Source organism: Leopardus geoffroyi, chromosome B2 (genome assembly GCF_018350155.1).
Source record: "Leopardus geoffroyi isolate Oge1 chromosome B2, O.geoffroyi_Oge1_pat1.0, whole genome shotgun sequence".
In the NCBI taxonomy this organism is placed as follows: Eukaryota; Metazoa; Chordata; class Mammalia; order Carnivora; family Felidae; genus Leopardus; species Leopardus geoffroyi.
This window is the reverse complement of record NC_059332.1, coordinates 40,558,507-40,584,532: the sequence shown is the minus strand read 5'-3', so window position 1 is coordinate 40,584,532 and position 26,026 is coordinate 40,558,507. Positions and strand designations below refer to the sequence as shown.

Sequence of the window (26,026 nt, the reverse complement as noted above, 5' to 3'; positions counted from 1 at the left end):
CCTTTTTATCACACCACAGTGACCTTATCTGAGAAGAGCATACTCCGGTGTTCCCAGGCTTTGGCAAGGGTGGATTCCCGGCTCCATGGGCAGTCTCGTGAATAGGATGTCATGAAGACGGAGCCCGCTCTCGTGTGAGTGTGAGAATGGACTGGCTTGTCTGGCCCTGCCTCTGCCTCTCACTTCACAGACGCCCTTGCTGGACAGACACCCGTACACAGCGCTATGTTGCGCACTCAAGCGCAGCCCCGAGGACCACTTAGAGGAGCCGTCTCTTTCTGCCCGGCCCCTGTGGCCCTCAGAGTGGGAAAGTGCAGCCCGCTTCCAAGCCAGGGCTGGTGGAATAGAACGAGCGCTTGGGTGGGGGAGACCGAAGAGCCCATCACAGAGCAGCAGCCCTAAAAACCACCGAGGAGTCAGCAAGACTAATTCCAATTCCCTTCCTCCATGAGGCTTGGGGTCCCCCACAACAGATGGGCCAGGAAGCAACTTCATGTTCTGTGGAGTTGCAGCTGGCGAGCCATTTGGGGGCATGCAGGGATTTGCTTCCTAAAAGTAGATCTGGGCGGGGCACCTGGGTGGCTGAGTCTGTGAAGCGACCAACGTCGGCTCAGGTCATGATCTCACGGTTCATGGGTTCAAGCCCTGCATCGGGCTCTGTGCTGGCAGCTCAGAGCCTGGAGCCTGCTTCGGATTCTGTGTCCCCCTCTCTGCTCCTCCCCTTCTCTCTCTCTCTGTCTCTCTTAAAAATGAACAGAACATTAAAAGTAGACCTGGTCATGTAACACTGCTGCTTGGGCAGTAATCACATGATGACTCCACTCATGGTGTGGTGTGGTGTGGTGTGGTGTGGTGTGGTGTGGTGTGGAAGGAAGTGTGTCCACCATAGAGACTGGGTGCTGGCCTGAGAAGGCTGCATGGCCCTGTTAGTGTCCCACCAGGTCTTAGAGGCACTCTAACTCTAAGAGATGTATAGTCTGTCTGAGAGCAGAAAGGATTCTTCTTGATCTAGTTGGGTGATTCCCCATCCGAGCTGCAACCGAGAGCTGCACGGGCTCTGGACCTGCAGTGGGGTAGCTTATCCAGGGACAGCTGCTGTGACATGTCCCCATCATGATCCTCTTCCACCATTATATATCTTTTAAGTTTATTGATTTTGAGAGAGAGAGAGAGAGAGAGAGAAAACCAGCAAGGGAGGAGCAGAGAGAAGGGCGGGGACAGAGGACCCTAAGTGGGCTCCGTGCTGACAGCAGAGAGCCCGATATGGGGCTCAAACTCACGAACTGTGAGATCGTGACCTGAGCTGAAGTCGGACACTTAACCGACCAAGCTACTCAGGCGCCCCCTCCATCATTGTGTTTCTGATTCCTATTACCTCTCGGCTATTTTGATGGATATCTAAAAAGAACCTTGACTGCTCTTTGGCCATTCAGCTAAACTGTTGGTTAATCCTTTCTGTCTCTTTCTACCTTTGCTCCTGAGCAAGGGGAGCGTATGGGAGCTGGGACCCCATGGCCTTGAATATTAGAATTTGAGGAACACTGATGGAACCATTCCAGAACCCCAAATCCCACCAACCTCCTCTGTTCATGTCCACTCCAGCAAAACTTCTCCAACACTCAAACTCTCTTCTCCTTCCTGTCGTGACGGTTGCACAACCGGAAATGTCCCAGCCTCCAGAACTTGTGGAAGATGCTTCTTTCTGCTGGGGATTAATCAAAAAGCTGCTTTCCTTCCGGAAGTAAAGATAACTTTGCAAACCAAAGAAATCAGGCAGTGGTGGCCCTGTGCTTTAGATGTCTGAGCCAGCCCAACCCTGCAGAGCATATTCTGAGTCTGGAGCCAGAGGCTCTTGGCTTGAGGACCTATCACCAAGTCACACAGGGAAGGTGTTTATTTCAGAAATCTGAGTTTCTGTCACTGACTCACACATTCTCTCCAGGAACCTGATTCACTAATTTTGGCTGAACCTTCCAAGGGAAGGAACAATTCAGATTTCCTGCAATTTCAGCTTCATCAGTCAACCATAGCAAAATGGAAATCCTGGGCTTATTCTGGTTAGGAGGGAAAAGTACTGCAGTTTGGGGGATTATAGCTCTGAGAAGTGGAGGAATGTCAAAGTCAGAGGCCCAGCCATGCACCATCCAAAGAATCAGAGATGTGGCAAATTCAAAAAAACAGAACAATGAAGCCAAGTTTTCTGCAAAGCAGCCACGGGGACGAGCCTTCCCTGGAGCCCCCAGAAATAGGACTTATCTTAGGAATAAGCCTCATTTCTTATGCAACACAAGCCAGTACCACTCGGTGTGATCATCTGCACATCCTGCTTTCTCATTTATGGAGGGAAAAAAATTGTGAAGATCAAGTTCAGCCACCAAGGCAGATGCATCAGCCCAGCACTGCGGGGGCCTCTTCCTCATCGGTCTGCAGCTCTCTCAAGGGCTGGTCCCGCTCACCTCTCCAGCCCCATCTGCTTTCTCTTTGCCAGAAGCCTGTAGTTGAACCCTACTGGATTACTGCTCATTCTCTGAGCACCCCCGTTTCCTTATCTGTAAAATGGGTAACAGTGATCTTGCAGGGTTATTGATGGAGCCAAATAACTAATGTCTGTGAAGTACTTAGAACCTGGCACACAGTAAGCACTTAGAGATGCTAGGGTTTTTGTGCTTTGTTTTTTTTTCCTAGCTCAGCGTCTTGCATGTAGTAGACACCTAAAAATACCTGTTGAGTGAATGAATGGATGCAACATCTTACTCTTGCCTCTCACTTTTGCCTCAGCCCCTTTTCCTCCCCAGAATTCCCTTCCATCTCCTCCTTGCCTGAATTGCTTCTTGGGGTCCTTTAAAACTCAGCTCAGGTGTTTTCTCTGCCTGGAAGCCTGGCCCTCACCCGAGCGTGATGCTGCTCCTTCTTTGTGCCCCGTTGGTACATGACTCTACCTCAGCATCGCAGCCATCACTTTGAACACCGTGGCCTCCTGGTTTGTCTCCCCACTAGATGGTGAGCATCTTGAGGGTGGAGATGGCCAAAACTGCCACATTTCAAGGAGCACATGCTGCATGAATGCTTGCACCCATGAACATCATAATTGCATAGAAACTGTAGCCACAACGTGTTGAGCACTCACTGTTTTCCAGTTACTAAGCTAAGCCTTCTTGTGGATTATCTTCTTTAACCTTCCCAAAGATTGCAAAAGCCGAGGGCAATTAGAATTGTTCCCATTTGTAGGTAATAAAACTGAGCCTTGGGTTCAGTAACTTGGCAAGGCCAAGGCCCTAGCTGGGATTTGAACCCAGGTGTCAGGGTTGCTAACCGTTACACTACGTTGATTTTTTTGTTCAAACGGGAGTTGGGAGTTGCATATGTATTAATATCACTTGCTAACCAGTTGTGTTTTGGAACTTAACTAAGTAAGCCAGCACCGACAAGTAAGGAGAACTGTGCTCTGTTCTTACATTCGTTTTGTTGTAGGCTCAGACAAGTGGACCTCCCTAGAAAGAAAACTGTTTAACAAAGCACTAGCCACTTACAGCAAAGACTTTATTTTTGTACAGAAGATGGTAAGTATGCCTTTTCCCTTCGCTCACTTGAAATTGAATTGGGGAAATTATACACCTTAAAGACACACAGAAATATTTGGTTATTGGTTTAACTCTCAGGAAAAAGAATGTCTTCCACTCATCTCTGGTGAAGGATGGTATTTGTTACAGGGGTGGCATCGCCCAGTGTCAGGGCTGTGGGGGAGAAGGAGGACCTAGATTATTTGGACATGGTGGGGAGTTATTTTTATCTTAATAAAAATGTGTAATTTATACACTCTATCAGAATAAATAGAACTGAGGCTTTTGGTTTACAATGTACATGATTTATTTCGTGTATATTTGACAGATTTATCATGTTCTTGACAATTCTTTTTCTGAGACATTAGAGAAGGGGAGATAACGTGCCTTCCCCCTAGCCAGTAGCAGAGTTTCTGGAGTTGGGCCCCTAATCATAACGACAGTCATAATAAAAATAATAATACTTTGTATATACAGCATCTCACAGCAAAATAGAACTCTTGTACACAGATGGAGTAGCACTTTTCAGCAGATAATGAACTTAACAGGCCTTAATTGGCTGAGAGGTGGTTGAGGCTAAAAGTGAAAATGATTCAGTGTATCAGAAAATCAATGAACAATGGAGCCATATTGTGTCATTAAGGTCATTAAAATGTTCAGGTCCACTGAGAACGGAGTCTCGGGCAACACCTCCCACTGGCTCTGGGCTGGCCCGATGCTACCCCCCGGGTGCATGTCTCCTGTCCTTAATCTAGGACTTTCCTTGGTGGGACAGGTAGACTTTTCTCTGCTTGCCTGCCCTCTCCAGATCTGTATTCACCCCTGCCTTTCCCTACCTTGGAGGCCACCATGCTCTTTGCTGCCCTGTAAGCTCAGTAGCCTCCGTGCTCTCGTGCTGTCCTCTTTCTTGAGTCCCCATCCCCCAGGACTGACCTGCCCTGGGCCTCACCCCTTGCAGGCCTGCACCTTGTTGATTGGTGACAGACTCCTGTGTCGTGCTTGCCAGGCGACACAGCCTTTCCAGCAAGTACTCTCAGAGACAGTGTCCTCACTCCCTGAGCGACTAGTGTAGAAACTCAAGAAATCAAGTTTCAAATCAATCTGAAAGAGGGGCACTTTCAGAAGGAGACAGCTTCTGGCGGGACCTCTCTCACCTCACAGTTTGGGTGGCTGGTGTGCCAGGCGACACAGCCTTTCCAGCAAGTTACTCTCTGAGACAGTGTCCTCACTCCCTGAGCGACTAGTGTAGAAACTCAAGAAATCAAGTTTCAAATCAATCTGAAAGAGGGGCACTTTCAGAAGGAGACAGCTTCTGGCGGGACCTCTCTCACCTCACAGTTTGGGTGGCTGGTCTCCCACCTCCACAAGTATGGCCAGCCTTTTATCTGCCTCCAGAAGCCCACATTATTGAACCCCACCTTGAGCTTGGAGATCTAGGAACTACACAAAGGCATTTTTTTTTTCTCTTTAAAATACATGTACCTTTGCCCCCTTGAGGGAGGACAGGGCAAGGCTTGTTTCCTGCAGAAACTAAGCTCTTGTCATCCTAACTTTTGCCTTACATTCCTGTTCGATTACTAAGGAACATTTTTCATAAATAGATTTTGAAGGTCAACCAGTCGGAGAGCCAAATACGCTTAAGCACATTAAATGAAAAAGCATGCTGTTCTATGGGTTAAAAAAAAGGAATGAGCTCTCTATGGGCTGACATGAAAAAAATCTCCAGGCTATATTGTGAAGAAAAAAAAAAAAAATCAAGTTGCAAAACAACGTATGCAGTGTGAGGAGAAATATATTCTCGCGTTCTTTAGTATGTGCGTAAAGAGATTCTGGAATGACACCCAAGAAATTAAGAAGAGGGTTTAGCTGTGTGACAGGGGGGGGGAGGGTGAGACCCAGATGGAGGGAGAACAAACCGCGTGGGAAGGAGGTTTTTCACTGTATACTTTTTTTTTTTTAATTGAATCGCACGCACCTATTCCCTATTACAAAATTAAATTTTCACAAAAGCTTGCGGTTTGGCACACTGCCCACTGCTGAGCTGATGTGGAGCTGGCTTTCCCGGCAGGTGAAGTCTAAGACGGTGGCTCAGTGTGTGGAATACTACTACACGTGGAAAAAGATAATGCGCTTGGGGCGGAAACACCGGACACGCCTCGCAGAAATCGATGATTCTGTGGTGAGTGAAGCCGCTTCCGTGCGCCCCGCCCCCACCCTTCACCCAGGTTAGTAAGTGGCGGGTGTTTGGCTCGGCTTGGCTGCCGAGGTGACCACGGTGAGTGGGTGACAGGCTTCAACTTCCTGGCATAGAAATGCAGAAGGAAGGTGGCTCCGGGTTGGCCCCATAGCTCAGCACTCCGTTAAGGAGGTAAGGGCTGGCCTGGGTTCCAGGGCAGGCAGGGAGGGAAGCCAGAGTGGTCCCAGCCTTGACTCGATGGCTTATAAGTGGGCGCCCTCGGCCCCCTGGGATATCCTTTCTGATCCGTCCGTGTCACAGATGCTGCTGACCAGAGACCCGGAGTCCTCGGGTGTTACCACAGCTTCCGTTAAGCGTGACCAAGGAGGAGCCTTGGCCTCTAGATAGTTCCAGGAACTCTCAATTATCGAGGAACAGGTAGCAGCGTGTGTATTAGTCTAATCCTTGATCACCATTTATCCCCGAGACTGATTTCCTTCATTGGCCGATGATCCAAAGTTGTCTGCGTGTCAAGTATGCACTAAAGATGCGAAACGCTAAAGCTAAAGACATCGAAATCTCCAGATCCCTAGTGTGCGGCTTCAGTAATTACTATCACTTTGTCCTTGTGGTTAACTCTTTTTTTCCCTGAGTCTATAACCAGGGAAAGTCTCCTTTCCACACATTGTGGAAAACGTTACCTGCCGTGCATGTGTATGTAAAAATGGCATGTCTTACAACAGATTAGTAAACTCTAGGCTGTCACCACTCGGGAAAGTGTTTAGAATTCATGAATGTGATGAATGTCTGTAATATACTTTCATTCCCGATTGTGCCACGGTTTTGTTAGCACCTGTGTGGGTGGTTTTCTTTAACTGACACATGGCACCTTCTGTGTTCCGGGCATCGTGCTAGGCCCTTTAAATGATATTGACTCATTTAATCCTCAGAGCCAATCTGTGAGGTAGGGAACTGAGGCACAGAGCCTAAGTAACTGAGCCACAGTCAAATGGAGAGTGTGTGGTCTGAGCCTGATTCCCTGTCTAGTATTTAAGAGCATTCGAATGCAAATCCTCTTAGAGAAGTATAAAAACACTTGGACTCATTAATGCCTCAGGGCCCAAGTTCCTACCTGGCCTTGGAGACCTAAGAATGATTCTAGCTGTGAAATATATGCACATATTTGAATTTACACTTAGACCCACAGGTCAGGAAAAAAAATCGACATCTGTATCAGAGATGACGATGGTACTGTGTTTGGGGTCTCCTGTGACCCGGGCTTTCGTGTGAGTCGTTTAAGTAGCGCTGTCTCGTATCTGAATATCATTGTTCTCACCCGTGACTGATGTTTAAAAGAAACAACGTGGCCTCTCCTGGTTTAGTCAGCTAAAAGCAGTCGAGTTGCCGTGATGTAAATATCAATATGCGTGTAGTGCTGTGGGCGATCAGGGATGTTCACTGGCCTCTGTCCCCCCGCCACCAGAAGCATATACTAAAGTTGGGAAGATGTGGCACACGCAAGTGGAAGCTTTGGCATGAACCCCAAGAGTGTTTACAAGCAGTGTAAGACGAGAACCAAGAAAGGCTTGGATAGGGCCTTAGGGCCTCTCCCTCATCCAGCTCCATCATTTCACAGGCAGGAGGTTGAGGACCAGAGAGGGGAAGGGCTTCCCAAGGTTACACAGAGCATTGCTTTCCAGATGAGTGGATGGACAGTAAACAAGGAAGCATGAGGAATCCTGGCCTTGGAGACCTAGGGCCTGTCTCCTAAAGCTTACTGACCTATAAAATGGGGCAGATGGTTTAGATGATTTGGAAAATCCCTTCCAGTTCTGAAATGTTCTGGGCTCTGTCAGAGTCATGTTTTGGAAAAGGGCAAAATCTGAGGATATGGCTTCCTGAGGCAAACTGATGCCTTTCCAGCTTGTGTGCTACCAAGTGCCTAGGACAGTGGCTGGCATAATATAGGCCTTCTAAATGTTTGTTGAATTAATTGAGTGAACATCACTCCCAGATAGGAGTCGCTGTGGGTCACAGCAACAATCCCTCTATGAACTCACTGCAGGGAGATGAAGTGCACAAGAGGATTCAGAGCAGGGATTGCTAAGGAAGATGTTACTACGCAAGGAAGAGGTGCCCTCTTGGGCCAGCAGGGCTTTGGAGATGCATAGAAAGACCTAGGCTGGGGCGCATGGCTGGCACAGTCTGTGGAGTGTGCGACTCTTGGTCTTGGGGTTGTGAGTTCAAGCCCCACGTTGGGTGTAGAGATTACTTAAAAATAAAATCTTAAAAAAGGTAAGAAAGGCCCAGACCCGCATGTAGCCTCAGACTAAAGAGGAGAGGTTAAGACGATGCCCAAGGAACCACACCTTCTTGGGCTTACTCACCAGGAGCCAGTATTTAAGCTGGGTCAGGAGCATCCCCACCCTTGTTACCTTAAGGAGAACCAAAAGCAACATGCAGAGATGACTCAGGCCCACAAAAAAAAAAAAAAAAAAAAAGTCTTGATTTAAGGCCAGCATGTAGCTCAGTAACTCCCTTTTGGGCTCTGTGAAGGCACAGCCAGCCTCTTGAGGGAAGTTTGTAGAGGAGAGATGAAAATCTGGGACCATGCAAGAAATGGGGAAGGTGCAGAAGGCACAGTCCTAGGACAGGAGTCCTGCCCTTTGTCCTCGGGCCTGCCTGGACACTTGGGACAACTCTCCCGATCATAGGTCCTCAGTGTTTTCATCCCAGATGGAACATGATGGAACACGCTCAGGTCGTTCAGGGACTTGTGTGGGGAGACGGGAAGAAGACAGTTGGTGAGGAATGGCTGTTCTTTAGGTAGCCACAAGGCCAACACAACACAATAGCCTCCTCCGCTTTGGAGACTTCTACCCTGAGATCATCATAGGTCCTTCCACCTTGGAGGCAAAAGAAGGGGACCAAGGTGGACTCCGTTAAGGATATGGGAAGAAAGCGTGCTGATCACATCTTCCTGTCCCCTGCCCGTGCTCATGCTCCCACTCAGGACAGATCTGTGGATCTGGTTTTGCCCAAAATTCAGCACAATTCAAGAAACCAAGTGACAAAAGTGACTGACATTGGAAAACAGCAGTCAGGACTCCGAGGGCAAAGCTCACCCACAGTCTAAGCACCTAAGTTACTCTAACACGGTCCACCAATGGGGCGGTGGCAGGGCGGGGGGGGGGGGGGTGGTGGTGGTGGGAATAGCCTGCTGCTCTCTGACATTGACCGGCAGCTGTTTCCAATGGTTGTGAGGGGTTTAGGATCTCCTATCTTTGGGCTGAAAATCGAAACTATGTGCAGATGGACACACATTCTCCTGTGGACATCTGCTGCGGGGCCAATAGATGAAGGCTGAGGTGTTGAAATCAGACGGTTTAGGTTTCAAATCTCAATTCAACTTCTTTACCAGCCGTGTGACCTTGGGGAAAGTAGCTCGCTGGCCAGTTTCGTCGTTTGCTTAAAAAAGAAAAATTTGTACAGGGCTATCGGAGCACTAGAAATTGTGTGTGTGTGTGTGTATGTGTCCACGTGTGTGTGCGTGCCCGTGGTACCTGATTCATAGCAGGCATTCAACATGCTTTCATCCCCATCATCATCCTCCTCATCATTAGTGATGGTGACACTCAGTTTTGTGTCTCTGAGTACATTTGGGCTGTTGAGAGTTTGTATTTTAACTTAACAAGTGTCTCACAATGCAAATTCCATTTGCATGCCTGAGAAATAAGAGTATCGTCCTCCTCAAGAAACCCTTATTGCAGACACTTAAGGCGTTAAGCACCATGTTAAATATATAACCACCTCCTCATCCCGTATTTGCCCACCTTCTACCAATTTTGGAATATTACTCAATGTTTCATTTCACAATACATCATGAAATGGCCAACTTGTTGATACAAAGTTGTACATCTTAGGATTTTTGTCCTCCTATCTTTGTATCTCTTAGTCACTTTGGTAAGCCCATATGGCTTGATGATACATCATCTTGTGAACGTGTATAGATTGCCAGTTGAAATAAAACCTATCTAAATTCCGGAGACACGTGTAATCACAGTGCAGTATAATTTAATCTGTGATTTTGTGGCTCTATGGCATGTCCCTTCTATGAGTTTTTAAGCCCCCCAAAAATGGTGTTGTGAGAAAAATTGTAATTATAAATGGTACTGTAAAACAAATGCCATTGCCATTGAAAGTTATTGTATAATCTAGTTCAAGTGCCACGCTGTAGGCCCTGACCTGCTTACCAAGCTGATTCTTGAGTCCACAAAGTTCCATTTCTGTAAAGGAAGGGAGGGAACCATTAGAGTTCTACATACTGTGGTTTTACCTGAAACTCCTTGAGGTTGAAAGATGATGCATTCATATGGGAATGAGACCATTTAAGGAAAATCCACCTGTGTGTTCTATGCGAATAAGAGACCTAGAGCTTATATATGATGAATCACTCTGTAAAATAAAGTGGGCCTACGTTTGTACTCATTGAAGTCTTTCAGCACATGTAATCATCACTACTTAATCGTAATTAACCCACTGGAAACTGAAGCCATTTCTCAGGTACACCTTGTTGCCACATCATTTCAAATATGCATGTATATGCTATCAAATGCAGACAACAGTGAAACCATGATAGAGTGTTAAATGCCCCCTCTTTACTGGCATTGACTTTCTCCCCTGCCCCCAATCCAAACTGGAGAGAGACAGCTTATTGTCTCTGGATCCCAGGATCCCACTATACTCTTAGAAATCTTCACCCTTAAGGCACCTTGGTGGCTCAGTCGGTTAAGCGTCCGACCTCAGTTCAGGTCATGATCTCACGGTTTGTGAGTTCGAGCCCTGCATCAGGCTCTGTGCCAACAGCTCAGAGCCCGGATCCTGCTTCGGATTCTGTCTCCCCCTGTCTCTGCCCCCTCCCCCCTCTTAAAAATAAATAAACGTTATTATTTTTTTTTTTTTTAAAGAAAGAAATCTTCATCCTTTTCAGAAATTCTCCCTTCTGGGCTCTGACAATCATAGGCTGACCCAGAGTGACATCACTGTCTGGGATCAACCAAATTGGAGCCCATGTCGTGCTTTAAACAGAGTCTGGCAGACACAAATGACCTGCCAGGGTCAAGGGCAAGCAGGACATGCCATTTGTTTCCTCGTCTGTAAATGAGGGTGCTTCCATGTCGTTCAGTGATCCAGCAAATACAAAAATGCTTTGTAAACAGTGAAGGGCTGTGAAATAGAAGCTGAAGTGAGGTGGATGTAACCTAGAACTGGGTTCTAGCCCTTTCCCTGGTCCTCTGTCCTCTCTCAGCCTAGAGGAGCCAACATCTTTCCATGAGAACAGAGAGACCAGAGTAAGGTGGTTAAACAAGAAGTAGAATGAGGGCCTCCTCCGTCCCTGCCTTCCGTCCCAATCCACCCATAGTATGACACCAGGCTGCTCCAGTGACTTCCTGTCTTGGTAACCCTTGGGAAGGCGGGACCTTCTTTGTTCTCCACCTGCTGCTGTTCTGAAGGAGGGGGAGGGGACACAGTAGCCACAAGGATATTTAGTCACAGAAAATATTTTTCTTGGTAAGGGAGGGGTCCAGGGGGATATCCCTTTCCCCTTTCTCTCCTCAAAGTCATTGCACTTCACTCTTCCATTCTGTTTTCTGACAAGAGCAAACAGGGGTGCATCGGAGCGCTGTGGGTCACATGCTTTCCACAGGCCACGGGTCAGAGCAGACATCTGGGGCATCTCGTGTGGAAGCGTGTCATAAGGCCTGTAGACAAATCATTACGTAGGTCTTTAGTCCCTCTCCAGAGGGGTTTCCATAGTATCATTACTGCTTGAAAACCCTGCTCACTGCTCCGGGGAGACAGAGTGGCTCACAAGCGAGTTTTAATCCTTTTCAAGGTCTGCTGGTCTTGAACAAGGGGGAGAAAGTCTACGCACAGAAATCTCTCCTCCCTGCTTTAGCATATTTTATAGAAATGGTGAAGGGATCCAAAGTGAGGCAGGGGGACTCTCTCGACCCCAGAGCCCCAAGCTCTGGTCGAGACCACCATAGCACTCCCCAGAGGACTCCGTGGGCTGTTCCTTAGACAGAACCCCCACCCCACCCCCCACCCCCACCTCACGTCCAGCACCTTTCTCCTCTCCTGGCTGGTGACTCTGTTCATCACTAAAAATGCTATTTGGGGCTGTCCCCCCTTTTGCTTCTATTGCCTTAACACCAGACGAGTGAAGAAGAAGAGGAGTTAGAGGAAGAGGAGGAGGACCCAGAAGAAGATAGGAAATCCACGAGAGAAGAGGAGAGTGAAGTGCCCAAGTCTCCCGAGCCCCCCCCAGGCCCCGTGCTGGCTCCCGCGGAGGGGCCACCCCTGCAGGCCCTCGGCCAGCCCTCCGGCTCCTTCATCTGTGAGATGCCCAACTGCGGGGCCGTAAGTATCTCTGCATCCTCTGTCCTCCCCGGGGAACCTGCGACTAAGAGGGCAGTGGGCTGTGCCTGGCTTTAAGGACCACGCATTTTAGAAAGGGTGCACTTTCCGCAACGAAAGCTTCACAGAGGGGATTCCGTGTCGCCGGGATTTTCTTGCTTTGTTTTCATTTACTTACTCAGCTCGCACACACTGCTATGCTGTGTGCTCAGGGGACACAGAGAAGATCCCTGCTCTCAGGAAGCGTGTGATCCAGAGCTCTTAAATGCTGCCGCACACGGCTTTGCAGTGAGCCTTGGCCTCCAGAACTTATGCCCCATGTTTCTGGTGCCTCTCCACCCCTCCGGGCCCTGTGAGCATGCATTTTAAATGCCCCGAGGGGCGCCTGGGTGGCGCAGTCGGTTAAGCGTCCGACTTCAGCCAGGTCACGATCTCGCGGTCCGTGAGTTCGAGCCCCGCGTCAGGCTCTGGGCTGATGGCTCAGAGCCTGGAGCCTGTTTCCGATTCTGTGTCTCCCTCTCTCTCTGCCCCTCCCCCGTTCATGCTCTGTCTCTCTCTGTCCCAAAAGTGAATAGACGTTGAAAAAAAAAAAATTAAAAAAAAAAATAAATAAATAAATAAATAAATGCCCCGAGTGGGGGGGCGCCTGGGTGGCGCAGTCGGTTAAGCGTCCGACTTCAGCCAGGTCGCGATCTCGTGGTCCGTGAGTTCGAGCCCCGCGTCGGGCTCTGGGCTGATGGCTCAGAGCCTGGAGCCTGTTTCTGATTCTGTGTCTCCCTCTCTCTCTGACCCCCCTCTGTTCATGCTCTGTCTCTCTCTGTCCCAAAAATAAATAAACGTTGAAAAAATAAATGCCCCGAGTGGGGAGCCCACTGAGAAGGCTTCGCATTTCCTATCACATGAAGTGTTACTCATTCAAATGTCATCGATTTGAAATTTGAGAGAAGTGTTACAAAGATTTGGCTAAAGTTTACCTGGGTACTTTTCGGGGAGAACAAAAAGATCTTACTAAGCAAATTAATCATGGAAACAGGCTGAAAGGGAGTTTGTATAATTTTTTAACCTAGTGCTTTTCAAGTACATGGGAAATAACATTTAGCTAAAATAAAACAAATTCGTTTGATCATTCTTAGCCCTATGGCAGGCCTTAGAGAGCCCTATGACAGGCCTTAGAGGTCTGTTCTAAGGCTCCCAGTATATTTTAAAGGACGTATTTTTTTCAGTTGTTAACTTCAGACTTTCAGTCCCTCGTTGATCCCCCTCGAATCCGAATTGTTGAACTTTTCCTGAATCGGATTTCTTAAAGCCCGGCACACCTGTACAGGCAAATTCTAGAGGTGTTACAAAAGACGAAAATGTTGCTCCTTTACAAGAAGTCCTGTTTTTCCCAAGTTACTTGGGTTGATCTTTGCTTGTGCATTATACAGGACAATGGTGTCTGCCAGAGTGTATTGAATGCTGCTTAATGAGTCTGTCACGTAGGTGGAGAAGGCAATAGGCCTTATAATATTTAGATACTTACGCAGAAGTTCACTTGATTTACATTTCATGAAAAAAAATGAAAAAGTAAGAAAAAAAGGGATCTGCGTTTTACATCAGCTTTGAAGAAAACATGAGAAATTGCTAGCTTGTTTCTGTCTTTGATGTTTAATGACCTGGAAGAGTCACTCCATTATTTCCATTTTGTATAGAGCGCTTCCGTGCAGGGATGATTAAGATGTGACTTTAAATGACAGTATTTCTGGGTGAATTTGTTTAGAAATTGACTGTTGCCTCAATTCATAGTTTTGTGTACGGCAAATTCTTCACTGAGTGGGGAGTCCTCTTTCGCTTGTTTCCAATCAGAAATGCTCAGCAAGCTGGATATATTTTAATGATTTTTAAAACTCACAGAGAAAAAGCATATTGGTTTTATTCCTTGCCTAACCCTGAAGGTTTTGGTTGCTAAATCAGCCATAGATTTTTTTTTTTTTTTCTCCCTGTCAGACCATAAACAGAGCTCATGAACTTAACACAGAGCGAACCACCTGCAAAGCAGTGGGTACTGATGTGTTTCACAAGCTGGAAGTCGGGGCTCTTAGAACTCAAGGAGGTGGATTGCATCCCTTGTCAGCAGTGGTGCTCAGCTGGGAATGATTTTGCTCCTCAACATTTGGCAATGGTGTGGGGACAGTTAACGTCACAACTGGAGAGGTGCTGGTGGCTTCTCCTGGGTAGAGGCCAGGGATGCTGTTAAACATCCTACTCCACACAGCCCCCCTCCAACAAAAAGTATCCAGCCCCAAGTATCGGGAGTGCTGAGGTGGGGAGAGCCTGCTTTATGGCAAGCTTCAGCTGTCATCCTGCAGTAAAATTTGGGAGTCTTCAACAGTTGGCCACTGATGGAGGCTTGAACGTAATATACGGGATTTATCAGGTCAACGAATCAGTCTTTCCAACTGTGTTTCTTGGGGCTCTAGGACTTCCTGGGCGGGGAGATAGAGCTGAGCAAATGCACTCACTTCCGGGGTGCTGTCTCTATTTCAGCCAGAGCATCTCTGCTTTTAACTGAGAGCTTTTGAGCAAGACCCGATTTGTCATTTTTTTTTTTTTAAGTAAGGGGAGAAAAAAAGGAGAAAAGAAAAGGGAGAGGGTAAAAACACCTGGAAGCCAGTCAACTCCCTCATCTTACAGATGGAAAAAAAGTAAGGCGTACAGAGGGGAAGTGGCCCAATGGCCCTCCCTCTCAAAGGTGCTGGGTCTGGCCCCCCAGCCCCCTGCCTCCTGGACAGTTTCTCTGTCCTTCATACTGTGCATCTCGTCCTCGGGTTGTAACAACAATGTGTGTGTGTTGGGGTTTTTTTTTGCTTTTTTTTTTTTTTTATGGGCTCAGTGTTTGTGGTTGTAGTATCTGACCTCGGCTTTTAGCGCATACACCCAAAGTTTGCTTACGTAAAACCCCTGCGCCCCGTCATTAGACACTGTTTCAAATATCATGTGTTTTACCACTGAGTAACTAATAACCCTAATTTCCTTTTCAGGACTGTAGATGTCATGTCACTCCCTTTCTTCCCCAGGTGTTCAGCTCCCGACAGGCACTGAACGGCCACGCCCGTATCCACGGTGGCACCAACCAGGTGACCAAAGCTCGGGGTGCCATCCCCTCTGGAAAGCAGAAGCCTGGCAGCGCTCAGAGTGGATACTGCTCAGTGAAGAGCTCACCCTCTCACAGCACCACCAGTGGCGAGACAGACCCCACGACTATCTTCCCCTGCAAGGAGTGTGGCAAGTAGGTGAAAGGGGACCAGGGACTGAATCTAAGTCCGGGATGAACAATTGCTCCGTGGAGGCCAGGCCAAGATGGTCTGAGGTTTCTTGAGCAAGTAAAAGAACCTGGAGTTTCCAAAAACTCCCTCCTATCATCTTGGGGTCTGCATGGTGCCTCAGGGTGGGTGGACCTCGTCTCTGATTCAGAATATGGTCATTCTGATACCCTAAAAGCCCTAATAAGGACAAACATCTTCAGAGCAAACCTCTAGTGACAAAACTTGACTCTTTTTCGGAAATGGTGGATGGGACTCGGATTCCCACTTCATCCCTTCACACCCAAACCACATCCACTCGTGTCGCTCTCTTTGCATTCCTGCTGAGCGATTTGACAATGGCTCCAAACACCTAACGGGAACTCTCCTATCCCTACGGTTCATTCCTGGGCCCGGGGCAGACATCACTAACCGATTGCTACACTCCTCTCTATCATCTTAAAGCCTTGCCATCGGAATGCTTCAAGCAGGCACAATCAGTTGATCGGGGTGACCCAGGAGATGAAGCCTATCTGTCATCCCTGCCCTTTTAAGTATAATAGAACAACTAAGAGAAAAAAACTGACAGTAGGTAGTAATAATAGCCAACATGTACTGAGCACAGAAACGCCAATACTGCTTTTATCCTTGTGATACAAACAAAGATTGAATGTTAGGTAAAATCACCTGCCCCAGGTCACATCCCCAATAAGAGCAGAGCTGACATTTGAACCCATCTCAGCTCCTGACCACTGCTCCACCCTACTGGTTTGTTTATTTTAGGTCGAAAATATCACTGATGGTAAGATGTACAGGGTTCCCTCCCCCAGCCTCCTGTGTAGAATTTCACTCTGCTTCTCAGTGAGTCTGCCTGGCTTTGGTTGTCATGACTGACTTCCTTTAGCATCCCTAGTCGTGCGAATGAGGCCAAGTGGTTCCTCTGCTTATAATATGCATCCTCATTAGGATATTTTAGGCAACTTACTAGTACCTGCCATTTATCAGGGCCAATTTGCCTGGCACTGTTTTAAAGGATATTTACGTGTATTGATTAATTTAACCTTCAGCGAAATATGGTAGGCACTTTGAGTAGCTTCTTTTTTCCAAGCAGAGAAAATGAGGCACAGAAAGGGTAAATAAAGTCTTTGTCACGGCGCCCATCCGAGTTTGGATTTGAGCCACGCAGGCTGACCTGGGGCCGGCACTCTCAGCCTCTGAGAGAACCTAACTCCTTTTGGTGGCTCTCGCCGCAGGGAGCTGGAACTTAGCAGCAATTTCCCCTCTACGAAGCACAGAGATCAGGGAGATGGCTTTTTAGGTATAGCTCCCCTCTGTGTTCCGATACCCTTCAGAGCCAGGACAAGATATCCCCTTTGTCTTACCACGGAAAAATGAGCCCCCAGATTGATCATGAGGCTCAGTGACTTGAGGTAATGAACCTTCCCACCTGTCCCCAGAGAGGAGCCAACACCTCCACTCCCAGGGCTACAAGCAGGCCACGACTCCTTACTCCACCAGGTGGAGACAAAGAACATTTTAACAAACAAAAATTAGCGTTTCGAGCTTTCTGGCTGTCTTTCAGTGACATCCATTAAGTGTTTTTCTTGTCTTGTTTTTATGTTGCTTGTGACCTTTTAATACCATAACTCCAGTTAAAATGAAGATATTTTCTGTGGTTTTCCGGAGTAGAAATAATAGGCAAATGTTTGCAGAATGCCTGTTTTAGCGGCTGAAATCATGTTCATCACATTAAACAGTTTCAATATGTGCAAATTGTGATTCATCAGCTCTGCTTGTCTTAGGAATCAGAGTTGTTTTTTGTTTTATTTTGTTTTGTTTTCCCTTTATGGGCTCAGGAGTGAATGCCAGATATTTGTATCACCCCATCTCTAGAAACAGGCAGTCTCACATCTGGGCAAACTGTTTCGGAAAAAGGTTCAGGTAGAAATATTTTAGGCTTTGCAGGCCGTACTGTCTGTGTCCCAACTACTCAGCTCTGCCATTGTGGCCATAGACAATACATAAACAAATAGACTTAGCTGTGTTCCAGGAAAACTTTATGAAAATTCAGTGGGCTGAATTTTGTCCACTGGCCATAGTTCGCGGGCCCCTTATCCCAGAGTTTCTCAACTTCAGCAGTGACATTTGGGTCTGATAAGTCCTTGTTTCGGGAAGACGGGCCACCCTCTGCATTATAGGGTATGTAGCCACATCCCTGGGCTCTTCCCCACTAGGTTGGAAAAATACCATCCCCCCTCAAGTTGTGACGGTCAAAAATATCTCACCAGTTGTCTCTGGGGAGGCAAAATCACCTGCAGCTGAAAACCATTCTTCCATTCTAAACCTAAAAGTAGGAAATTATAGTAATACGATCACCAATAAGAAGGGGTCTTAGGTGAAAAGAAGTGGTGGGTGCAGCTCAGAAGTCAAGTATAGTAAAGACAGAACGGGGCTGGTGGCATTGGATTTGGCCACAGAGTTACTGGTGACCTTGAGAAGAGGGTTTGGGCTGCAGGGGAGGGGACAGGCGTCCAGTTGGAGAGGGTGGAAAAGAGAGGAATTTACCAAGTGTGTGATATACCAAAGTGAGAAGGGTCAGGCAGAGCCTTCAAGAATTTTGGCTGCGGAAGACAGAAACCACAGGCAGGTGATGGGTTTTGTTACGGGTACCATCAGAGCTCGGCAGCATGAGTGGGGGATTCTTGGGTTGTGCTGAGAGAGAGGGGTAAGCTAAAGGATGAGAAAGGGCATGAGCTGCAGACCACAGAGGGACAGGAAGGCCTTTGAGAATCCATCCTCCATTGCCACAGAGAGGAAGCCTGACACCCTGTACGTGTGTTCCTGTCCCCATCCCCTTTCCCTTGTAATGCTAGGAGAGGAGAGGCGACAGGTCACAGGGGCAGGAGGTCCTAGGTGACCAGGGACTCTGTCAAAGCCACCCAAACCAGACGTTAGGCCACACGGCCCCTGTTCCCCGTAGGACGCCCAGATTTCCAAGAACTCAGATCTCCTGAATTTCACAGTGCTTCTTTTTTTCTTCATTCTCAGAGTCTTCTTCAAGATCAAAAGCCGAAATGCGCACATGAAAACGCACAGGCAGCAGGAGGAACAGCAGAGGCAAAAGGCTCAGAAAGCAGCTTTTGCTGCTGAAATGGCGGCCACGATCGAGAGGACTACGGGGCCCGCGGGGGCCCCGGGGCTGCTGCCCCTGGACCAGCTGAGCCTGATCAAACCCATCAAGGATGTGGACATCCTCGATGGCGACGTTGTCCAGCAGTTGGGAGGCGTCATGGAAGAGGCCGAGGTCGTGGACACGGATCTCCTCTTGGACGACCAAGATTCGGTTTTGCTTCAGGGTGATGCAGAACTATAAAGCCCCGCTTGTTATGCGGAGACCGCGAACACCCACGACCTCCGTCTTCGTTAATCAGGAAACCTGGACTCCCTGCTCGTTTTGTAACCATTTTAAACTACCTGTTTAAAAAAAAAGTGGTCGTTTCATTCAGGTTTAGAATAATTTTTTTTTTCAGTTTCTTTTCCTTTTATTTAAAAAAAAAAGTTTTTGTGGGAGGTTGGAGGGAATAAATAATTGGCACAACTCTATTTAAGAGGTGTTTCTCATCTGGGCTACATTCCCACGAGCTCATTCCTGGCAGGGAATAAACCTGACCTTCATGTTCTTTGGCTTTCAGATGTCAACCATCCTTGTTGCCTTTTATCCCAAAGCTTGCCGTGAGCGTGTGTACGTGTATGTGTGGGTGAAGCAGGCTTACCTTCTTCGAGTGGGGGCCTTGGGCCATCCTTTCCCACTGAGAGTTATTTTTGTTCTGTTCTGACCTCATTGTGTAGTTTGCAGTGAACTCGGACTCTTTGCCAGGAGATTCTGTGCTAAGGGGGTAACTTTTCCAGGGAGCGAAGCAAGCCCTCGTGTTAACACGGCTTTCCTCTAGCACACGCACCGTTTGAAAAGTTGACCGAATGTGAAAATAAGTTTTCTCCTTGCCTCGCCTGTCACCGTTAGCCTGTTTCCAAAAGTACTGTATAATTTCAGGCTTTCACTCCCCGGCATTGCTTTCCTGAGGACCTGGTTCAGAGAGGAAGGGCACCCTCTTCCGTGTTCCCCGGGGGACCGGTGGCTCTGATTCGTGGATTGGCAGAGCCATATCTCGGCATGAGCCCACGCTGGCTGGAGGTAAATAACCCACACTATTAAGTTGCCGGGGCTCTTTAGGGAGGGTGGTTGAGGGGCACCCATTCAGGAAAGCGCAGAAGCATTCTTCGGCCCAAAAACTAGACTAGAGGAGCCCCTGCTCTTTTTGGCAACACTGTGAATGGTTTTGTGGAGTTCTGAAATTACTTTGTGCCACTTGGAAGTACCATGAAACCTCATTCACTGGGGTTTTGCTGTTAATTCACCTTTGCCAGACTGTTTCCCAACACATTGGATAGCAAATACAAGTGCAGTAGCATTCAAGGCCAACAGAAATGGTTTCAGATACCACTTTAGCTCCAATGTTTGCATTCAAACTAGGAATGTATTCATTCAAGTCATTTACCAAAGCACTTCTAGAATTCTCCAAGCAACATCACTCTGCTCTGCTTCCTCCTGTCTGTTGTAGCAGGGTTGCTGTTTGTACTTGAAGGTAATAAGCCTGTAATCCTTCAAAAATGGCATTTAGCTCAGGCTTTTGAACTGAGTCAGACTGCCCCATCCCCCTGTTAGGGCAAATGAGCACGCGTCTCCAGAGTCCCAGTCAGTCAGCCGGGGCAGAGAGGACAGCCCCTGGCAGCTCCCCCTTGAGCTTTAAAGCTGCCCGGCTGCTTCGGAAGCAAGGGCTTTGAGGCCCCGCCCCACCCCGGGGGAGGCTGGTTCCCCAGCCTGTGTAGGTGTGGCCCATCCCCCCAGGCAACTTGGCTCGCCCACTAATTAATAGCTTGACAGTAGAGAGAATATCAGCAGAAACCAGAGGACAGGTCCTGAGCGTCTTTTAAGTTTGACTCTGGCAGAAGCATTTAGCACCCACTCATGGCCCACAGCGGCCCCACCTATGGGCAATGTTCTCTGAATCTCAGGAAAGCCATGGGCAAAAGAGAAATAATAAAGGTTTCTTTCCATTTCCATCATTCTGTTTTCAGACAAAGAGGTCTTGGAGGTTTCATTTCATCTTTTCTATAGGCAAAAAGAAAGGTTTTATTTGCTGCCATTTTAGGTTATTCTCATAGGTTTTGAGTTAGAACTGCCTAGGCAGTGTGCATCAACTTTGTGGCAGGACTGTTCCAGAACCATTCCAGCGGTCACATCAGCTGACTGCGTCTGTCCCGGTGACTGCTTCCCTCTGCGTGCTGGTGTCTGAGAGATTCTGGAATGGTTCTGCTATCGGGTCTATGAAGGCTTATCTATCAAAGGAGCAAACACCCAGAAACATGTTTATAAAGCAAATGTACTTGCTGCGTTTGGAGACTTGCCCAGCCTTTCCCGTTTTAAACATTAAAAATAAACCGAGTTGCCAAGGCAAAAATGTAATGCACAACTTAATTTTGATTTTTCATGCAGTATAACGTAAGCATTTTTGACTCGAAATAACCAAAGAACTCCTCCTTCCCGAGACAGTTCAAATTCCTGAAGTAGTGTTTCTTGACAATATCAACTTAAAAGAATTGACTTCATGGTAAAATATTGCACTTACTTGTTTCTGAAATGATTCTGCCTGCATGTATGTGTTGTGTTTTTGCTTCCCTCACCCCTCCCCACCCCAAGAACTTCTCTTCCTTAAAAGATTGATGTCTTCAACACCATTACTGTTTACTATCAGATGGTTTTTCATTAGTGAATTTAGACCTCTTTGAGAAAGCTTGTATATAAAAAGTTAACAGATATATTTTATGGAAAAACCCATCTTATTTTCAAATATATTTAACTGCTGTTCTATTTTATTAGAGGAAGGTTGTAAATATTTTCTAGGAGTTCTATTGTAAAGAAAAGTATTTTTGAAAAAAAAAGTAATGTAATAAAAACGAAAACATTTTTAAATAGTGATTGCTTCCTGTTCTGGCTTCGTTATGTTCTATTCTCAGCAAATGATTTGCATGCCTTCCCATTTCAGGATGTAATTTATTCAGGTTTGCACTATTATAAGTTGACATCATAATATTTAGCGTACTTAACTGTATTTTCCCCGGAATGCAGGTCCCTTGGTCCATATCAGAAGCACTATGTATAGCATCTTCATAATTGTTCTTTTGTAATGTGTGTATTTTTAATAAGGATTTTATGTAACATTTTGGCCAAAAGAGGACAGTATTTTCTAGTGAATTTTATAATACATTTTGCTAAAAATGTTTCTTCCTAGGTCAGTTTTTGTTAAGGTGAACCAAAAGTCTTATTTTACCAGGGGTTTAAAAAAAAGTTTGAAGCTTGAAAGCAAAGTTATATTTAAACATCATATGTAACAAATAAATAAAGATGTTTTATAGACTTGTCCTAAAAAGGTGCATTCCTTCAAAACAAAACTGAGGCATTCTAGGTTGGTTTTCCCCCTGAGTGAAAAGCATTTTTTTAAGTTACCACAATCCTTTTTTCTGAAAGAGAGCCAGAAGAATTTTACTTCAAAGGTTCCAGTCATTAGCCTTCTCAGAAATTTATTACAGTTCCTATAGATAGGTCTTCATTAAATAGAGATGTAACCAAACAGACACTGTCCTATTTATTTGTGAAAACCTGATTCGATATTGCATCAGCTGCTCTGAAAATAAAATGTTATCTTTTTGAGTTTCATTTGGCTTAAACATTCCTTCTTTCTAGCCACTGAAGTGACTTCTCAATGCTGGATAAATGCTAACTTACCTGTTCGTTGGTTTCTGAAGAGCGATTTAGAGGTCTGCTGATGAGATGTAATGCTCGTTAGAGTGTCCCCTATGCACATCCTGGAGACCAGGACATAACATTTCTGCTACGAAGGGCAGACAAGCCCCTTGGGTTGGCGGTCTCCACACCATACTTCGAAGACTGCAGCTTAGGGAGCTCGTCTAGACTGTGTTTACTTTCTGATGATTAAACACAAACTTTAGGAGAAATCTGAAATTCTGGGTTTCCCACAGAATTTGCTGTAAGGGGGGGGGGGTGCGCATGCCTGTGCAAGGACCTTGATCTAGGTTCTTTTGGGGGCTTTTTACTCAAATATTTAGTTATCAGTTTTAGACAGTTATTTAGTATAAATAAAACAGCACTTCCTCTAGAAGCAGTGTGCATTAAGCCAGTCATTTAAATTCTGCTTCCAGAGGTTCACGCGTCCAACCTGAAGACTTTTTCCTATGTTTATATGTATTCATTCAGTACTCGTGAGCCCCATGTGTACGACACTGTCCCACGCATACAGGGGGCAGGGACTTGATCTAATTCCACTGTTGGGAAGAGGAAAGGTCATGTTTTACTAATATTCTGAACCCCCTTATCACTACTGCCTTTTCAGACAGAGTATATCGGGTACTTAGCAACTATTTGTTAAATTGGCTAATTACTACTAATAATAATTAATTAATTAATTTCTTCTACTCTTCCAGGTATGCTTATCCGTGTGTGTGTGTGTGTGTGTGTGAATAAATAAAGCCTCTTGAGTTTACCTAAAGTCAGTTCTGAATTTCACAGATTCCCAGTCTACCTTCCCCAGCCATAGCCAGCCAGTTGTGGTGTTCTAGGAATAAGGATGAGTTTTAATGTTGACACAAGCAAAACACAATGAGGAAGGCATGTTAAAAATTCAGTAACGTCTTTCTAAGTGAACCATACCCCAAGGTAAGTGTGCAATGTTTCCGTTGGAGTTCTAAAGGCCAGAGCAGACATACGTGCTTCTTTTGCATTCCAGCACACATATTCTTAACACACCACACCAATGTTTGCTTCGGACTGTTTTAGGTCATTACTTCCTCCGCTTGTGTGGCTTTATTTTTGGCAGGAATCGGCATTTTTAAAAGCCACTTCATTGAGATACCGATTGGCACATAAAAAGCTATACGTATTTAACGTCTACGACTTGATGAGTTGTATCTTTGGAGATAAGTGTATACCTGTGAAACCATCACAATCCAGGGACAGGAGATGTCTTTTAAAACCGAACCGCTGGTGCAATCAAAATATGGTAGAAGTTAGAACTATATGGCACACGTGCTTTTATTTTTCCCGGACATAAAGCAAAGTGTACTTGCATCAACTATCCAGAATCATCTGGCCTCCTACTCATCTACAGTAGATCAGATGCATGAAAGTTTAGGTAGTAGGGAAGAGACCCATAATGGACAGGTCAAGCTTAAGAACACTGTCCTCGCCTACACATCAGGGCGAAGAACCCTGTCTACGGCCCCACTGCTGGCCAAGACCTGGTTTTGCCCCTCACAATGATCCTCCCCGTTGCCCCCAGTTAACCGGGCCTGGGTTGGCACCTGACCCCATGCTATTAGGCCCATAGACTGGTGGCACACAATACCCACATTTGAGAGTATGAATGGAGACAGTGAGCCAAAGGCAGCGAGCAGTGACCATGTGCAAGGCAGAGTTCTGGGGGAGCAGAAACTATTCATAGGCAGGGAAAGCCCACCATTAGAGAGACCATATTTGGCCTCAAAAATGGAGTTGATATCCAATCCCCAAGGTTACTTTCAACCCACTTTTTCAGTTCCAGGAGCAGTTCAGGCCACACGTCTTTAAAAATAAAAATAAGCCCTTGAGGCGCCTGGGTGGCTCAGTCGATTAAACGCCCAAATCTTGGTTTTGGCTCAGGTCACGATCTCACGGTTTTGTGAGTTCGAGACTCGCGTTGGGCTCTGGCAGCATGAAGCCTGCTTGGGATTCTCTCTCTCTCTCTCTCTCTCTCTGCCCTACCCCCACTTGCACTCTCTCACTCTCTCTCAAAATAAATAAACATAAAAAAATAAGCCCTTGTCTCTTGCTGAGAGGTGGGGGCAGTGGGGTTCTCTATTCCTCAAGTCCACAGAGACTTCAATAGAACTTGACCTCAGCATAGAGTCAGCAGCAATCCACTGCAGGGGTAGAAAAGGGACTGAGCTGGGATTTTGAAGATTATTGGGATTATTGGTTCAGCTATAACTAACTCATACAACTTTGAGTGGGTCATTTCATCTCTGAGCCTCAGTTTCATCACCTATAAAATTAGGATAAAATTCGTGTCCTCCCGTGAGGATCAAATTAAGTAACATAGGTGAAAATCATTGCCTGGCTGTAATGTCACCATCATTGTGGCTGCAGAACCCTTACCCAGCTGGGACTACTCAAAGGGGGCAGGAGGCAGACTGAAAATCCGTCACAGAAGTGCCATAAGAGAGAGTGATGCAGGGGCTCCTGGGTAGCTCAGTCAGTTGAGTGTCCAGCTTCAGCTCAGGTCATGATCTGACAGTTCATGAGTTCAAGTCCCACGTTGGGCTCTCTGCTGTCAGCGCAGAGCCTGCTTCAGATCCTCAGTCTTCCTCTCTCTCTGCCTCTTCCCTGCTCACACTCTGTCTCAAAAATGAATAAACATTTATTCAAAGAGAGAGAGAGACTGATGCAAACTTCAGAAGCAACAATAGAGTTGGAAAGCTATTGGAGAACCCCTTCAGCTGAGAGAGACAACTTTGAATGTCATGATTCAGAAAAAGCTCTGAAAAGGGCACTGGGCAGCCTGCCAAGGTGGGGGCACAGCTGAGGACAGTGGAGGTGCACACAAGTGAAGTGTAGTGTTTGCACAGTCTGATGTAAAAACACCTGCATCTCTGCCACACCTCCACACGGACAGAGTTCTGGTGAAAAGAGACCAGTCTGAGGGGCCAGAAAACTGGTGTCGGTTCCTTCCTATCTTCATCAACTTGTGCAGTGTTGGGAAAGTCATTCTACCTCTTCCCTGGTTCTCTTGCCCGCAAAGTAGAGTAAGTAATACCTTGTGGGGGGAAATGTCTTTGCACAGTACTTTAACTAGACGGTACAAAATGTTCTCATAAACTTGATCTTATTATTTTTAATCTGCTCAACAATCTTAGAAGGCAGGTGAGGTAGCAGCTTTATGTTACAAATAGTGGATGACATTCATCTTGCATCATTATGTGCTGGGCATTATACCAAACATTTAATCTGCCTGGCAACTCTTTGAAGTGGGAACTATTGTATCATCTCTAGTTGATATATGAGAAAATTGAGGCTCAGAGTGGGCAAGATACTTGCCTGAGTTACTGGCAAGCCCAGTCACTCAGCTAAGTGGTAAGTCTGGGTTGAGAACCGAGATCTCCCAATTAGAAGTCCAGAGTTTTCCATTATGCTGAATTGCCTATGTGAAAGCACTTGGGGAGAATAAAGCTTAGAGAACTGCACAAATGAAATAAATTTTTACTATAACAAACCCAGGTTATAAGTCTTTTTACTTGCAGCTAAATTATGGTGGACATTAATAACGACATTTTTTGGCTATAATACTTTTTGGTTTCTGGTAGTGGATAACAGCAGCTATTGTAAATTCTGAAATGCTACAGTAACACAAGGAAATGAAGACAGGAAGACTGGTAGGATGGTGATGTACAGGATGGCTGGGTCACAAAAATGTCATTTG

General features: G+C 46.4%; 1 protein-coding gene across 15 annotated transcripts in view; it reads left to right on the top strand.

Annotated features, from left to right (window-relative positions):
• The window catches only part of TRERF1 (transcriptional regulating factor 1), a 208,907-nt gene extending 186,695 nt beyond the window's left edge, over window positions 1–22,212 (top strand). For 10 of the 15 annotated variants that reach the window (XM_045498221.1, XM_045498219.1, XM_045498218.1 and 7 more), the window contains 5 exons: window positions 3,472–3,560; window positions 5,629–5,739; window positions 11,956–12,159; window positions 15,177–15,424; window positions 18,486–22,212. In XM_045498221.1, the coding sequence (XP_045354177.1) occupies window positions 3,472–3,560; window positions 5,629–5,739; window positions 11,956–12,159; window positions 15,177–15,424; window positions 18,486–18,810 (977 nt within the window). In that variant the 3' untranslated portion in view covers window positions 18,811–22,212. The remainder of the gene's footprint in view (window positions 1–3,471; window positions 3,561–5,628; window positions 5,740–11,955; window positions 12,160–15,176; window positions 15,425–18,485) is intronic. The other 5 variants (XM_045498228.1, XM_045498229.1, XM_045498226.1 and 2 more) reach the window with 1 other exon arrangement.
• The last annotated feature ends 3,814 nt before the right edge of the window (window positions 22,213–26,026 follow it).